We start from the raw sequence: 16751 nt of genomic DNA on the forward strand, positions 1-16751 counted from the left end.
TTAAACTCCATATATGAAACTTATTTACATGGTTTTCTATATCCTTTGAGTTTTTATAATTTTCCTCAATAATATTTATACCTTTCTTGAATTTATTCTTAGATAATTGTAGTTGTGAACACACTGCTTATCCATTTATGTTTCTTATATATTGCCAATACCTAAAAGTTATTTTGTACATTTATCTTTTGTCACCTGTCTTGTCAAATTTTTTCCATTATGAATCTTTTGAGTCACTTTAGTAGAGATTGTTAGGTATTATTTTCAACTGTTGGAAAGGGAGAATTTTCTTTATTAATATTTTACTCATTTTTGCTTTAACTAAAAACTTAAAACATCCTTGCCTTGTTCCTTTTTGAGTTGAAATGTCTTGAGCATTTCAACAAATATCTTAATCTTTATCTTCACCTTGTTTATATATATTTCATCTAACTAGTTTTTCTAGGAGTTGTTTATTAAGCTTGGCTGCACAGTTTTATCAGATACCATTTTGAGATCTAGTAATATGATCATTTAATTTCTCTCCTTTACTTCATAAATTGAATTACTTGATTTCCTAATATTGACTCAGTTTTGCATTCCTGACAAAAATGCATTTGGTTATATATGGTGTGTATTCTTTTTATGCAGTACTAATGGAATAGGTTTTTTTGATATTTAGAAACTTTCTGTGTGTAAGTGTAATTAGCTTAGCTTTTGTGTTATTCTCACAGTGTGGTTTGAATATTGGTATCTATAGTTGCTTAATAATTATTGGACTTGTCAGATTTGTATTGTGGTCTAAACAGATTTTTGAAACCTAGTAACTCATCTTTTAAGTACCTTTGAAAATGAATCTTTAGTTTTATTTGGCTGCAGAGAAATGATTTCTTTAAGTAGACACACATAGATAAAATCACAAACTTTAAAAAAATTTATTTGCTGTTGTATCAGTTATTTTGAAGTTTTCATTTTCATATATTTTTTTTCTCTACAGTCCGTGGTGGATGACTGGATTGAATCATATAAACAAGATAGGGACATCGCACTTCTGGATTTAATCAACTTTTTTATCCAGTGTTCAGGATGTCGAGGTACATAATGTTGGGATAAATAATTACATTGAGTCTGTCAGTCCAACAGTGTCAAATTTACTTCACCTTTCTTTAGTTGTATATAATCCATCCTAGAACTATGACCTAATTTTTTTCTGATAAGGAAAATTATTGCTATTTAAGTATGTTTCATCTTGTTTCTGTTCAGTTTGGCTATGAAATAACAGATTTCTAAAAATTTATGAAATTTGAAGGAAATCGAAAATTCGTTTATGAATTTGTGAGTTGACTTTAGATCATAAGCTTTTATAAGTGATATTTACTGGTATTATTTGTGCCTATGCTCCATATTAGGAATTTTACTAGTTGCTAACATTCATTATTTTGTATCCTTGTCAATGTTTTGGTTCTCATTGTATAGATGAAGTACTTGAAGCTTCAGTAATTTGCTTTAGGTAACATAAGTACCAGAATCAGGTTTCTTAAGGTTATCATTCATTGGAAGTCTGTAGACAGTATTTTTAAATAAAATACAATTTTGTTTTTATCATATTAATAGATAATTGATAGATATTTTTCTTCTCAGGAATAGATAAATCTGAACAGATTATAATGTGTTACATGGGGGAAATCAGTTCGTAAATCAGCATTCTTTGCCTTTCAGTGCAGAAAGTACAGTGATCTTTTATTAAGATCACTAATACAGTTGATTTCTTGAAGGCTTTCTTATTTCTGTTTGTCACTCACAGTATTGACAAAAGTAGTTTATCAAATATTTACAGAACACCTATCTTGTACTAAGCATGTACATTCCTCTTCAGAGTATACACATGTTATCAAGACAATCTCTGCAGTATTAGAGTATTTGTAATTTTCAAAGGAGGCTTAATTACAAGGAGCAGAGAGGGAAATATACCAATAGTTCAGTAAAGTGCTCACCAGTGCCATCTTAAGAATAACAGCACTGGTTATAATTTAATGACAATTTAATAAGTGTTATGCTTTGTGTTTTACATGCATTTGCTCATTTAGTATACTGGTTACCTAGTCAGATCAGGCAGTTCGTGATTTTTATAGATCAGGAAACTGAGAATAAACGGCTGAGGTAAGTTTTTGGACATCATACAGTTAGTTTAAGTGCCAAACTCAAGATTCAAAGCCAGGCTTGTCTCAATCTGGAGTCTGTGTCCCTAAGGACAAGATACTATGGTAATAGCAAAGAGGGGCTTCTGATTTAGCCCAGGCTTTGTATCTCTATGTATGTGTAAATGTCAGAGTATTTGTAAGAAAGTGCATCTCAGGGAAAGAAAGTCTGTGGTGAGACTGAGGCTGAGGAAGAGAAAGTTAAAGGGGACGAGAAAGGCCAAAGTTAACAGATCATGTATAAATGCTTCAAGACAAGAAAGCAGGGTACACTCTTGGACATAAATAGAGGTTAAACATGAATCTGAGAGCATTGAGATTGGTGGAGAGTGGCAGGAGATTATGCTGTTTGGAGGAAGGTGACTTTGTTAATTTTGTAGCCTTAAAATGGGTATAAGGCAAGCACTGAATGATGTACTTTAAATGTATTATCTAATCTATGTTAAATGTTCTCTTGGATTTGGTTTTGATTTTAAAACAACTGGTAGTCTTTAATTTTTTTCCTTTTTTAATTCATTCCCAGTTTTGAAAAGACCAGAAAGCTTTAGAATATCTAAAGCAAAAAGTCTTTACCACTTCCTGCCTTCCCATCTGTCTCCACAGAGTTAACTGCGTTTAACTACTTAGTTGTATATTCATCTGTCTGTCTGTTGTCATTATTTATCTAATTTCTGTATGTATAAGTAGGAATATATATTCTTTCCTTCCCCACCACTCTTATACGAAAGATACTTATGTATAGGGAGCTTTGTTAACAGCATCATAGCATTCCTTTGTGTGTGTTGTGTGTATAATAATTTAGTTAAACTAGTCTTCTATTAAAAGACCATTGCATTATTTGTAGTCTTTTGCTGTTACAAACAGTACTGTAATGAGTAATTTTGTGTATACCTTATTTGCTCTTTATGGAAGAATGTCTGTGGGAAAATGTATTTGTAAAATTATATCAGATATTGCCTAACTTCTATAGGAATTGTACTCATTTTTGCTCGCATTAGTAATACATGAGGATGTTGCTTCTTGGTCTTTTCAACAAAGTGTTTTTATCAAATTTTGGGGTTGGTCTTATGAATGATGTAAAAATGATGTGCCAGTGTGTGATTTTTTTTTTTTAAATTGAGGTGAAATTCACTTAACATACAATTAGCCTATTTATTTATTTATTACAGTTAACCATTTTAAATTGTACAGTTCAGCAACTTTTAGCATGTTCACAATGTTGAATGTTGTGCAACCACTTCTCTCTAGTATCAAAAGTTTTCATCACTCCAGGAGAGTACCTTGTATTTATTAAGTTAATCATTCCCATTTTCTTGTCCTCCTTCAGTCCTTGGCAAATTCTAATCTGCTTTCTGTTCCTATAGATTTGCCTGTTTTGGTCATCTTAATTATAAAAGTAGTTCTACAACATCTGACCTTTTGTGTCTGATTTCTTTAACTTAACCATAATGTCTTCAAGGTTTATCAAGGTAGTACCATATATCTATAATTCATTCCTTTTAATGGCTGAATAACGTTGTGGCATAGATCACAATTTTTAAATTTATTCATCTGTTGATGGATATTTGGATTATTTCCACCTTTTGGTTATTGTGAATATTGCTGCTCTAAACATTTATGAACAAATTCTGTTTGAGTACTTTTTTCTTGAGTTTGGGGGGTAAATATGTAGGAGTGGAATTGCTGGATCCTATGGTAATTCTATTTTCCTTTTTAGGGAACCATCAAATTGTTACCCACAGCAGCTGTAGCATTTTATGTTCTTCCAAAAAATGTTATAAGGATTCTTATTTCTTCACCTCCTCTCCATATTGTTTCCCACAGTGGCTGCACCAGTTTATATTCCCACCAATTGTGCACTATGGTTCCCTTTTCTCCACATCCTTGCCAACATTTGCTATTTTCCAATTTTTTTATTTTAAGCGTCCTAGTATGTATGGAGTGGTATCTTGTAGTGGTTTTGATTTGTGTTTCCTTAATTATCAGTGATCTTGAACACATTTTCATGTGTCTGTTGGCCATTTGTATATCTTCTTTAAAGAAATGTGTATTCAAGTCCTCTGTTCATTTCTAAATTAGTTTTCCTTTTGTTGTACATTGTTTAGAGTTCTGTATATATTTTGAATACTAAGTCCTCCTCAGATATATAACTTAGAACTACTTTCTTCCCATTTTGTAGCTTGTCTTTTCACTTCCTTAAAGGTGTCCTTTTGTGCTCAAAAGTTTTAAATTTTAATTTAGTCTTTTCCATCTGTTTTTTATTTTTTGCTCCTGCTTTTAGTGTCAAATCTAAGAATCCATTGCTAAATAAAAGGGCATGAAGATTTATCCTTATATTATTTTTCAAATAGAGACAGTCCCCAACTTATTATGGTTCAACTTGTGATTTTTTTAAAAATCTGTTTTTAAAGATTTTATTTATTTTAGAGGGAGAGGGGCAAAGAGAGAGGGATAGACAGTCTTATACAGACTCTGCGCTGAGCACGGAGCGTAACGTGGAGCTTGATCTCATGACCCTGAGATCACGACCTGAACTGAAACCCAAGAGTTCCATGCTTAATCTACTGTGCTGCCCAGGCACCCCTCAACTTGTGATTTTTTTTAACTCTACAATGGTACAAAAATAATATGCATTCAATAGAAACTACTTTGATTTTTGAATTTTGACCTTTTCTTGGGCTTAGAGATATGTGATAGGATGCTGTCTCCTGATACTTTTTCTCTGAGACTTGTAAGTTTTACTATTAGATGTTGGGGTATTGACCTATTTTTATTGATTTTGAGAGGGGTTCTCTGTGCCTCCTGGATTTTGATGCCTGTTTCCTTCTCCAAATTAGAGAAGTTCTCTGCTGTAATTTGCTCCAGTATACCTTCTGCCCCTCTCTCTCTTTCTTCTTCTTCTGGGATCCCAATTATTCTAATATTGTTTCATCTTTTGGTATCACTTATCTGTCGAATTCTGCCCTTGTGATCCAGTAGTTGTTTATATCTTTTTCTCAGCTTCTTTATTCTCCACCATTTTGTCTTCTATATCACTAATTCTTTCTTCTGCCTCATTTATCCAACGCATCTTATTAATAGCCTTTTTGATTTCAACTTGGTAGATTTTAGTTCTTTTATTTCTCCAGAAAGGGATTCTCTGGTATCTTCCATGCTTTTTTCAAGCCCAGCTAATATCTTTATAATCGTCATTCTGAAATCTAGTTCCAACATCTTACTAATGTCCGTATTGATTAGGTCCCTGGCAGTCAGTACTGCTTCTTGTTCTTTTTTTTTTGAAGTGATTTTTTCCATCTTGTCATTTTGTCCAGAGGAGAATAGATGAATGAGAGAACAAAATGCTAACAGGGTAACAACGACCCCAGAAAAATATACACTAAACAAATCAGAAGATCCCCGAAACCACGGGGAAAAGAAAGGGAAATAAAGAAAAAAAAAAAAGAATATGATCAAATATGATCAGGCTGGTGAATAGATCAGTGCCACACACTAGATTTTGGGCGTATTCTTGTCTGTTAGAAGACAACGGCCTCCCAAAATTTTAAAGAAAGAGAAACTTGTATACGTACAAAAATAAGGGTAAATACAATGAAGGTATGGAATATGACTCTAAAGTTGAAAATTATAAAAGATTTTATAAATGGAATTGATAAGAAGTTTGTTGAAAAAAGAAAGAAGAGAAATTTAAAAAAGGAGGGGAGAGAATGTGATCAGGCAAGAGATGAGAACAAAGCCATACACTAGAGATTTAGGGTATATTTTGGTCTATTAGAAGAAACTGTATTCCAAAATTTCAAAGAGAGAACACTTATATATATATATATAAAAAATAAAGTTAACTACAATGAAGGGATAGAATATGACTCTAAAAACGAAAAATAAAAAAGATTTTTAAAAAAAGGATTGATAAGTCGTTGGTTGAAAAAGGGAAAGAGAAAAATTTTAAAATTAGAATAAGAAAAAAAAGAAAATTAAAAAAATTAACTTTGAAAGACTAAAGAATCATGGGGAAAAAAGCCATGAATTCTATGTATTGTATTTCCCTAGCACTGGAGTTCTGCCATTCTCATTGATCGGAAACTTGGTCTTGGGGGCTGTTCTTGCTGATCTGGGGGAGGGGCCTGTTGCCATGGTTCCCAAATGTCTTTGCTGGAGGCGGAATTGCCCCCCCCTTGCCGGGGCCGGGCTACGTAATCTGCTGGGGTTTGCTCTCGGAAGCTTTTGTTCCCTGAAAGCTTTGCATACAGCTTTGGAGGATGAGAAGGAAAATGGCGGGCTCCGAATCTCCGCCCTGGAGGAGCAGAGAACTCGGGGCCCCACTCCTTAGTGTGCCCCCAGAGAAAAGCAGTCAATCACTCCTGTCTCCTCAATCTCTGGCTGTGCTCCATACTCTCCCAGCCTGTGACTGAGAGTTTCTTTTCTTTTTTTTTTTTTTTAATTTTTTATTGTTATGTTAATCACCATACATTACATTCATTAGTTTTTGATGTAGTGTTCCATGATTCATTGTTTGTGCATAACACCCAGTGCTCTATGCAGAATATGCCCTCTTTAATACCCATCACGAGGCTAACCCAAGCTCCCACCCCCTCCCCTCTAAAACCCTCAGTTTGTTTTTCAGAGTCCATCATCCCTCATGGTTCATCTCCCCCTCCGATTTCCCCCCCTTCATTCTTCCCCTCTTGCTATCTTCTTTTTTTTTTTTTCTTAATGTATATTGCATTATTTGTTTCAGAGGTACAGATCTGTGGTTCAACAGTCTTGCACAATTCACAGCGCTCACCATAGCACATACCCTCCCCAGTGTCTATCACCCAGCCACCCCATCCCTCCCACCCCCCACCTACCCCCACTCCAGCATGACTGAGAGTTTCTATCTCAGACACACGACCCCATTTGGACTTTACAAACCCAGTAAATTCCTGTGGTGCGCTCCTGCGCCGCTCCTCCCGGGGGAGGAAGGGGAATCTCCCTGTATCTGCTGCTTCTTGGGTCCCTGCTGTAAGGGTAGTGGCCCAGCTGTGCCATGGAGCACGGTTTATGGCAACCCCGAGCTGAGAGCCCACTCCTTGACTCCGTCTTTGCAGCTGGCTTCCCCGATCCGATACCTGGGAGCTCTGCTGCACTCAGGCACCCCCGGTACACTGTCCCAGGGAGGGTTCAACCCCCCGCTTAGTCACTGGAGCGACGTCCCTCAGTGGGGCCAACTTCTCAAAGTTCTGATTTTGTGCTCCGCTGCTTTATCACTTGCCAGTAGCTGGCTCCCTCCCCCCATGGTCTGTATTTCCAAATATCACCTTGGATTCACTTCTCTGCACATCCTACCTTCTAGAAAGTGGTCGCTTTTCTGTTTAAAGAGTTGCTATTTTTTTCTTCGATCTCCTTTTGAGTTTGTAAGTGTTCAGAATGGTTTGATACCTATCTAGGTGAATTCCTGGGACCAGACGAAATTTAGGTCTCCTACTCCTCTGCCATCTTGCTCCTCCCCCCTCTATTTTTAATTTTTTGAGGAACCTCCACACCATTTTTCCTAAGTGGTTGTACCAACTCGCATTCCCACCAACAGTGTAAGAGGGTTCCCCTTTCTCCACAACCTCTCCAACATTTGTTGTTTCTTGCCTTGTGAACTTTTGCCATTCTGACTGCTGTAAGGTGGTATCTCAGTGAGGTTTTGATTTGGATTTCCCTGATGGCTAATGATGAACATTTTTTCATGTGTCTGTTAGCCATTTCTATGTCTTCTTTGGAGAAGTGTCTGTTCATCAAACATTTTAAAAAGAGTTAATACCTATCCTTCCCAAATTATTCCAAAAAATTCAGAAGGAAAAAACAAGGTTTCTAAATTCATTCTCCAAGACCAGCATCACATATATACCAAAACCAGACAAAGACACTAAAGAAAATTACAGGCCAATATCCCTGATGGATATATATGTAAAAATCCTGATCCAAATATTAGCAAACTGAGTTCAAAAATATATTAAAAGGATGATTCACTATAATCAAATGAAATTTATTCCAGGGATGCAAGCATGGTTCAGTATCTGCAAATCAATCAATATGATAGGCCATATTAACAAGATAAAAGGATAAAAATCCTATCATCATCTCAAGAAATGCAGAAATTGCGTTTGGCAAAATTCAACCTCCATTCATGATAAAAACTCTGAACAGAATATAGAAGAAACACACCTCAACATAATAAAGATCATTTATGACAATCAGTTAACATCACAATGGTAAAAAGCTGAAAGGTTTTCCTTTAAGATCAGGAACAAGACAAGGATGTCCACTCTCACCACCTTTTTTCAACATGGACTTGAAGTCCTAGCCACAGCAATCAGACAAAAAGAAAGAAAAGGCATTCAAATTGTTAAGTATGGAGTTAAGCTGTCACTATTTGCAGATGACATGACACTATATATAGAAAACCTAAAGACTCCATCAAGAAATTGTTAGAATAAACAAAAATCAGTAATGTTGCGGGATACGATATTAATATTAAGAATCAGTTATGTTTGTATACACTAATAAGTAACTAGCGGAAAGAGAAATTTATAACTGCAGAAAAAGGATAAAATACTTAGGAAGAAATCTAAGCTAGGGGGGTGAAAGACCTATACTCTGAAAACTATTAAGCCACTGAGGAAAGAAACTGAAGACAACAGAAACAAATGAAAAGATAAACCATGCTCACTGATTGAAAGATTTAATATTGTTAAAATGTCCATACAACCCAGTGCAATCCACAGATTCAGTATAATCCCTATCAAAATACAAATAGCCTTTTTTTTTTTTTACAGAATTAGAATAACCCTAAAAATCATATGGAACCACAAATGACCCCAAATAGCCAAAGCAAACTTGAGAAAGAAAAACAAAGCTGAGTGAAGAACAAAGCTGGATGTATCAAGCTTCCTGATTTCAAACTATACTACAAAGCCACAGTAATCAAAACTGTATGGTACTGGCACAAAAACAGGTACATAGAGTGACAGAACAGAACACAAGAGTACAGAAATAAACTGATGCATACATATATGGTCAATTAATCTATGACAAAGGAAGTAAGAATATACAATGGTGAAAAGATAGTCTTCAATAAACGATGTTGACAAAACTGGGTAGCTACATGCAAAAGAATAAAACTGGACCACTTTCTCTTTTTAAAATTTTTTTAAAGATTTATTAGAGAGAGAAAGCTGGACCACTTTCTTATACCATATACAAAAATAAACTCAAAATGGATTAAAGACCTAAATGTAAGACGTGAAAACATAAAACTCCTAAAAGAAAACATAGGCAGTAAATCTCTGAACACCAGTCTTACCAGTATTTTCCGGGTTCTATCTCTTTGGGTAAGGGCAACAAAAGCAAAATAAAAATTGGGACTATATCAAACTAAAAAGCTTTTGCACAATGAAGCAAACCATCAATAAAACAGAAAGGCAACGTAATGGGATTAATGTCCAAAATATATAAAGAACTCGTAAAATTCAATCCCCAAACAACAGATAACTTGATTTAAAAATGAGCAGAGAATGTAAATAGACATTTTTCCTACGAATACATAAAGATGGCCAACAGACACATGAAAAGATGCTCAACATCACTAATCGGGTAATGCAAATCAGAACCACAATGAGTTATCATTTCACACCAGCCAGAATGGCCAGTATCAAAAAGACAAGCAAGAGTTTGGAGAAAAGGGTAGCCTTATGTACTGTGAGAATATGAATTGGTAAGTCACTAAGGATAACAGTGTGGAGGTTCCTCAAAAGATTAATAACAGAAATACCTTATGATCCAGTAATTCCACTTCTGGGTATTTACCTGAAGAAAATGAAAACACTAATTTGAAAAGATATGCACACCTATGTTTACTACAGCATTATTTACAGTAGCCAAGATATAGGAGCAAACTAAATGTCCGTCAGTAGATGAATGGATAAAGAATGTGTGTGCGCACATACTCAATACAATATTACTCAGCCATAAAAAAGAATGAAATCTTGCCATTGGCATGGCAAATTGATGGACATCCACATGACATGGTTGGACCTAGAGGGTATAATGCTATGTGAAACAAGTCAGACAAAGAGAAATACCTATGTTTTCACATATAGGTGGAACCTAAGAAACAAAACAAATGAACAAAGAAAACAGAAACAGAGTCGTAAATATGGAGAACTGATGGTTGCCAAAGGGGTGGAGGGAGGAATTAGGTGAAATACGTGAAGGGGATTAAGAGGTATAAACTTCTAGTTATAAAATTAATAAGTCACAAGAATGAAAAATACAGCATAGAAAATGTATTCAGTATAACTGTAATAACTCTGTATAGGTGAGAAATGTAACTACACTTATCATGGGGAACATTTCATAATGTATATAAATGTGAAACCATTATGTTGCACACCTGAAATTAATATTGTATGTCAACTATACTTCAATTTAAAAGAAGGTATATTCAAATTAAGTATCATCCTTTCACCCCTATTCTCTCTAGATTTTCCACCTCCTTTACATACACACACACACCCTGCAGGTAGCCAGTCAATATTCTGTTTGGTCTTCCCTCTGTTTCCATTTGCTGTAGAGAAGGTACATATGTATACTACATTTTCCCCTTTCTTCCCAAGAAAGTTGCATACTGTAGATACTGTTTTGCACTTAGCATTTCGCCCTTAAAAATGTATCCTGAAAATCTCCCTGCATCAGTCACAGAGATCTTCCTTGTTCTTTTTTACAGTGGAATTTTTTTTTTTTAGATTTTTTGACAGAGACACTGAGAGAGGAACACAAGCAGGGGGAGAGGGAGAGGCACCCCAAAAGACTCATTTTAGACCCAAAGACACCCCCAGATTGAAAGTGAGGGGGTGGAAAACCATTTACCATGCTAAGGGACATCAAAAGAAAGCTGGGGTGGCAATCCTTATATCAGACAAATTAGATTTTAAACCAAAGACTATAATAAGAGTTGAGGAAGGACACTATATCCTACTTAAAGGGTCTACCCAACAAGAAGATCTAACATTTCTAAATTTCTATGCTCCTAACATGGGAGCGGCCAGTTATATAAGCCAATTAATAACAAAATCAAAGAAACACATCGACAACATAAAATAATAGTAAGGGACTTTAACACCCCCCTCACTGAAATGGACAGATCATTTAAGCAAAAGATCAACAAGGAAACAAAGGCTTTAAATGACACACTGGACCAGATGGACTTCACAGATATATTCCGAACATTCCATCCCAAAGCAGCAGAATACACATTCTCCATGGAACATTCTTCAGAATAGATCATATCCTAGGTCACAACTAGTACCAAAAGATTGGGCTCATCCCCTGCATATATTCGGACCACAGTGCTTTGAAACTAGAACTCAATCACAAGAGGAAAGTCGGAAAGAACTCAAATACATGGAGACTAAAGAGCATCCTACTAAAGAATGAATGGGTCAACCAGGAAATTAAAGAAGAATTTAAAAAATTCATGGAAACCAATGAAAATGAAAACATAACTGTTCAGGGCGCCTGGGTGGCTCAGTTGGTTAAGCGACTGCCTTCGGCTCAGGTCATGATCCTGGAGTCCCGGGATCGAGTCCCGCATCGGGCTCCCTGCTCCGAGGGGAGCCTGCTTCTCCCTCTGACCCTCCCCCCTCTCATGTGCTCTCTGTCTCTCTCATTCTCTCTGTCTCAGATAAATAAATAAAATCTTTAAAAAAAAAAAAAAAAGAAAACATAACTTCAAAATCTTTGGGATGCAGCAAAGGCAGTGCTAAGAGGAAAGTATATAGCAATCCAAGCCTTTCTCAAGAAACAAGAAAGGTCTCAAATACACAAACTAACCCTACACCTAAAGGAGCTGGAGAAAGAACAGCAAATAAAGCCTAAACCCAGCAGAAGCAGAGAAATAATAAAGATCACAGAAGAAATCAATGAAATAGAAACCAAAAGAACAGTAGAACAGATCAACGAAACTAGGAGCTGGACCTTTGAAAGAATTAATAAGATTGATAAACCCCTGGCCAGAGAAAGGACCCAAACAAATAAAAGCATGAATAAAAGAGGAGGGATCACAACCAACATCAAAGAAATACAAACAATTATAAGAACATATTATGAGCAACTACATGCCAACAAATTAGATAATCTGAAAGAGATGGATGCATTCCTAGGGATGTATAAACTACCAAAACTGAACCAGGAAGAAAATAGAAAACCTGAACAGACCTATAACCACTAAGGAAATTGAAGCAGTCATCAAAAATCTCCCAACAAACAAAAGCCCAGGACCAGGTGGCTTTCCAGGGGAATTCTACCAAACATTTAAAGAAGAATTAATACCTGTTCTTCTGAAACTGTTCCGAAAAATAGAAATGGAAAACTTCCAATCTCATTTTATGAAGCCAGCATTACCTTAACCCCCAAATCAGACAAAGACCCCATCAAAAAGGAGAATTACAGACCAATATCCCTGATGAACAAGGATGCAAAAGTTCTCACCGATAGACTAGGCAAGAGGATCCAATAGTACATTAAAAGGATTCTTCACCACGACCAAGTGGGATTTATCCCTGGGCTGCAAGGTTGGTTCAGCATCTGCAAATCAATCAATGTGATACAATACATTAATAAAAGAAAGAACAAGAATCGTATGATCTTCTCAATAGATGCAGAAAAAGCATTTGACAAAGTACCGCATCCTTTCTTCATCAAAACTCTTCAGGGTATAGGGAGAGAGGGTACTTCAATATCGTAAAAGCCATCTCTGAAAAACCCACAGCAAATATCATTCTCAATGGGGAAAAACTGAGAGCTTTCCCCCTAAGGTCAGGAACATGGCAGGGATGTCCACTATCACCACTCCTATTCAACATAGTATTAGAAGTCCTAGCCACAGCAATCAGACAACAAAAAGAAACAAAAGGCATCCGAATTAGCAAAGAAGAAGTCAAACTCTCACTCTTCGCAGATGACATGATACTTTATGTGGAAAACCCAAAAGACTCCACCCCAAAACTGCTAGCAGTAAAGTGGCAGGATGTAAAAATCAATGCACAGAAATTAGTTGCATTTCTATGCACCAACAACAAGACAGGAGAAAGAGAAATTAAGGAGTCGATCCCATTTACAGTTGCACCCAAAACCATAAGTTACCTAGGAATTAAATCTAACCAAAGAGGCAAAGAATCTGTACTCAGAAAACTATAAAACACTCATGAAAGAAATCGAGGAAGACACAAAGAAATGGAAAAACGTTCTATGTTCATGGATTGGAAGAACAAATATTATGAAGATGTCATTGCTACCTCGAGCAGTCTACACATTTAATGCAATCCCTATCAAAATACCATCACCTTTTTTCAATGAAATAGAACAAATAATCCTAAAATTTGTATGGAACCAGAAGAGACCCTGAATAGCCAGAGGAATGTTGAAAAAGAAAACCAAAGCTTGTGGCATCACAATTCTGGACTTTAAGCTATATTGAAAGCTGTAATCATCAAGACAATATGGTATTGGAACAAAAAAGATCACACACATCAATGGAACAGAATAGAGAACCCAGAAATGGACCCTCAACTCTATGGTCAAGTAATCTTTGACAAAGCAGGAAAGAATGTCCAATGGAAAAAAGACAGTCTCTTCAACAAACGGTGTTGGGAAAATTGGACAGCCACATGCAGAAGAATGAAACTGGACCATTTCCTTACACCATACACAAAAATAGACTCAAAATGGATGAAAAACCTAAATGTGAGACAGGAATCTATCAAAATCCTTCAGGAGAGCACAGGCAGCAACCTCTTCGACCTCAGCCGCAGCAACTTCTTCCTAGAAACATCGCCAAAGGTAAGGGAAGCAAGGGCAAAAATGAACTATTGGGACTTCATCAAGATAAAAAGCTTTTGCACAACAAACAGTCAACAAAACCCAAAGATAACCGACAGAATGGGAGAAGATATTTGCAAATGACATATCAGGTAAAGGGCTAGTATCCAAAATCTACAAGAACGTCTCAAACTCAACATCCAAAGAACAAAGAATCCAATCAAGAAATGGGCAGAAGATATGAACAGAGATTTCTGTAAAGAAGACATCCAAATGGCCAACAGACACATGAAAAAGTGTTCAACATCATTCAGCATCAGGGAAATCCACATCAAAACCTCAGTGAGATACCACCTCACACCAGTCAGAATGGATAAAATTATCAAGTCAAGAAATGACATGTTGGTGAGGATGCAGAGAAAGGGAACCCTTCCTACACTATTGGTGGGAATGCAAGCTGGTGTAGCCACTCAGGAAAGCAGTATGGAGGTTCCTTAAAAAGTTGACAGTAGAGCTACCCTATGACCCAGCAATTGCACTCCTGGGTGTTTACCCTAAAGATACAAATGGAGTGATCCAAAGGGGTTCGTGCACCCCAAGGTTTATAGCTGCAATGTTCACAATAGCCAAATTATGGCAAGAGACTACATGTCTATCAACAGATGAATGGATAAAGAAGATGTGGTATATATATATATATACAATGGAATATTATTCAGCCATAAAAAAACTGATATCTTGCCATTTGCAGCGATGTGGATGGAACTAGAGGTTATTATGGTAAGCAAAATAATCAGAGAAAGACATGTATCATATGGTCTCATTGATATGAGGAATTCTTAATCTCAGGAAACAAACTGAGGGTTTCTGGAGTGGTGGGGAGTGGGAGTCATGGGGTGGCTGGATGATAGACATTGGGGGGATATGTGCTATGGTGAGTGCTGTGAATTGTGTAAGACTGATGAATCACAGACCTTTACCTCTGAAACAAATAATACATTATATGTTAAAAAAAAAAAGGAAGATAGTAGGAACAGAAAAATGAAGCAGGGTGGGAATCGAGGGGGAGACGAACCATGAGAGACTATGGTCTCTGAGAAACAAAGTGAGGGTTTTACAGGGGAGGAGTGTGGGGGAAGGGGTGAGCCCAGTTATGGATATTAAAGAGGGCACGTATTGAATGGGGCACTGGGTGTTATACGCAAACAATGAATCATGGAACACTATATCAAAAACTAATGATGTAATGAATTGTGACTAACATAACAAAATAAAATTTAAAAAACAACAAAATTAAAACTAGAGCTACCTTATGACCCAGCAGTTACTCTAATGGGTATCTACCCCAAAGACACAGATGTAGTGAAAAGAAGGGCCATATGCACCCCAATGTTCATGGCAGCAAATGTCCACAATAGCCAAACTTTGGAAAGAGCCGAGATTCCCTTCAAGAGACAGTGGATGAAGAAGATGTGGTCCCCTATGTACAATGGAATATTACTCAGCCATCAGAAAGGATGAATACCCAACTTCTGCATCAACATGATGGAACTAGAGGGGATTATGCTAAGTGAAATAAGTCAGTCAGAGAAAGTCAATTATCATATGGCTTAACTTATTTTGGAACGTAAAGAATAGCATGGAGGACATTAGGATAAGGAAGGGAAAAATGAAGGGGGGGAAATTGGAGGGGGAGATGAACCATGAGAGACTATGGACTCTGAGAAACAAAGTGAGGGTTTTGGGGGGGGGGGGCGGGGAGGATGGGTTAGCCTGGTGATTGGTATTAAGGAGGGCATGTTTTGCAACAAGCACTGGGTGTTACACGCAAACAGTGAATTATGGAACAGTACATCAAAAACTAATGAAGTAGTGTATGTTAACTAACATAATATATTAAAAAAATAATAAAAAAATGTTTGGTGGAATTCATTTGTGAAGCCATCTGATTCTGGTCTTTGGTTTTTTTTGGAGTTTTTGATTACTGATTCAGTTTCATTACTAGTAATCTGTCCAGATTTTCCTTTTTGTTCCCAGGGCATTCTTAGAAGATTGTGTTTCCAGGAGTTTATCCATTGTTTTTAGGTAGTCCAATTTGTTGGTGTATTATGTTTTGTAGCAGTCTCTTACTCTTTGTATTTCTATGGTGTTGGTTTTAATTTGTCTTTCATTTCTGATTTTTTAAAGTCCTTTCTTTTGATGAATGTGGCTAAAAGTTTATCAATTTTCATGATCTTCTCAAAGAACCAGATCTTAGTTTTATTGATCTTTTCTATTGTTCATTTTGTCTGTAATTTTTTTCCACTCTTCTTGTTCTTATTTTTTTCTTTTTACTAACTTTGTGATTTGTTTATTATTCTTTTTCTGTTTTCTCTAGGTGTAAGTTTGGATTGTTTATTTGAGCTTTTTTGTTGTTTGTTTCTTGAGGTAGGTTTGTATTGGCATAAACTTCTCTCTTAAAACTGATTTTTCTTTTCCAAATATTTTGAACTGGTGTGTTTCAACTTCATTTGTCTCAGGTATTTTCTGATGTACTTTTTGATTTCTTTGTAGACCCATTCGTTGTTTAGTAGAATGTTGTTTAGCCTCCAGGTTTCTGTGTTTTTTTCAAGTTTTTTTCTTGTAATTGACTGGTAGTTTCATAGTGTTGTGATTGGAAAAGATGCTTGATACGATTTCAGTCTTCTTAAATTTATTGAGACTTGTTTTGTGGCCTTTCTTGCGATCTAT

General features: G+C 36.2%; 1 protein-coding gene across 2 annotated transcripts in view; it reads left to right on the forward strand.

The window, feature by feature from the left end:
- The window catches only part of STAG1 (stromal antigen 1), a 415261-nt gene that overhangs the window by 175516 nt on the left and 222994 nt on the right, over window positions 1–16751 (forward strand). For both annotated transcript variants that reach the window (XM_021678881.2, XM_044920415.1), the window contains one exon: window positions 977–1073. In XM_021678881.2, coding sequence (XP_021534556.1) covers window positions 977–1073 — 97 coding nt within the window. The remainder of the gene's footprint in view (window positions 1–976; window positions 1074–16751) is intronic.

This window comes from Neomonachus schauinslandi, chromosome 1 (genome assembly GCF_002201575.2).
Source record: "Neomonachus schauinslandi chromosome 1, ASM220157v2, whole genome shotgun sequence".
In the NCBI taxonomy this organism is placed as follows: domain Eukaryota; kingdom Metazoa; phylum Chordata; class Mammalia; order Carnivora; family Phocidae; genus Neomonachus; species Neomonachus schauinslandi.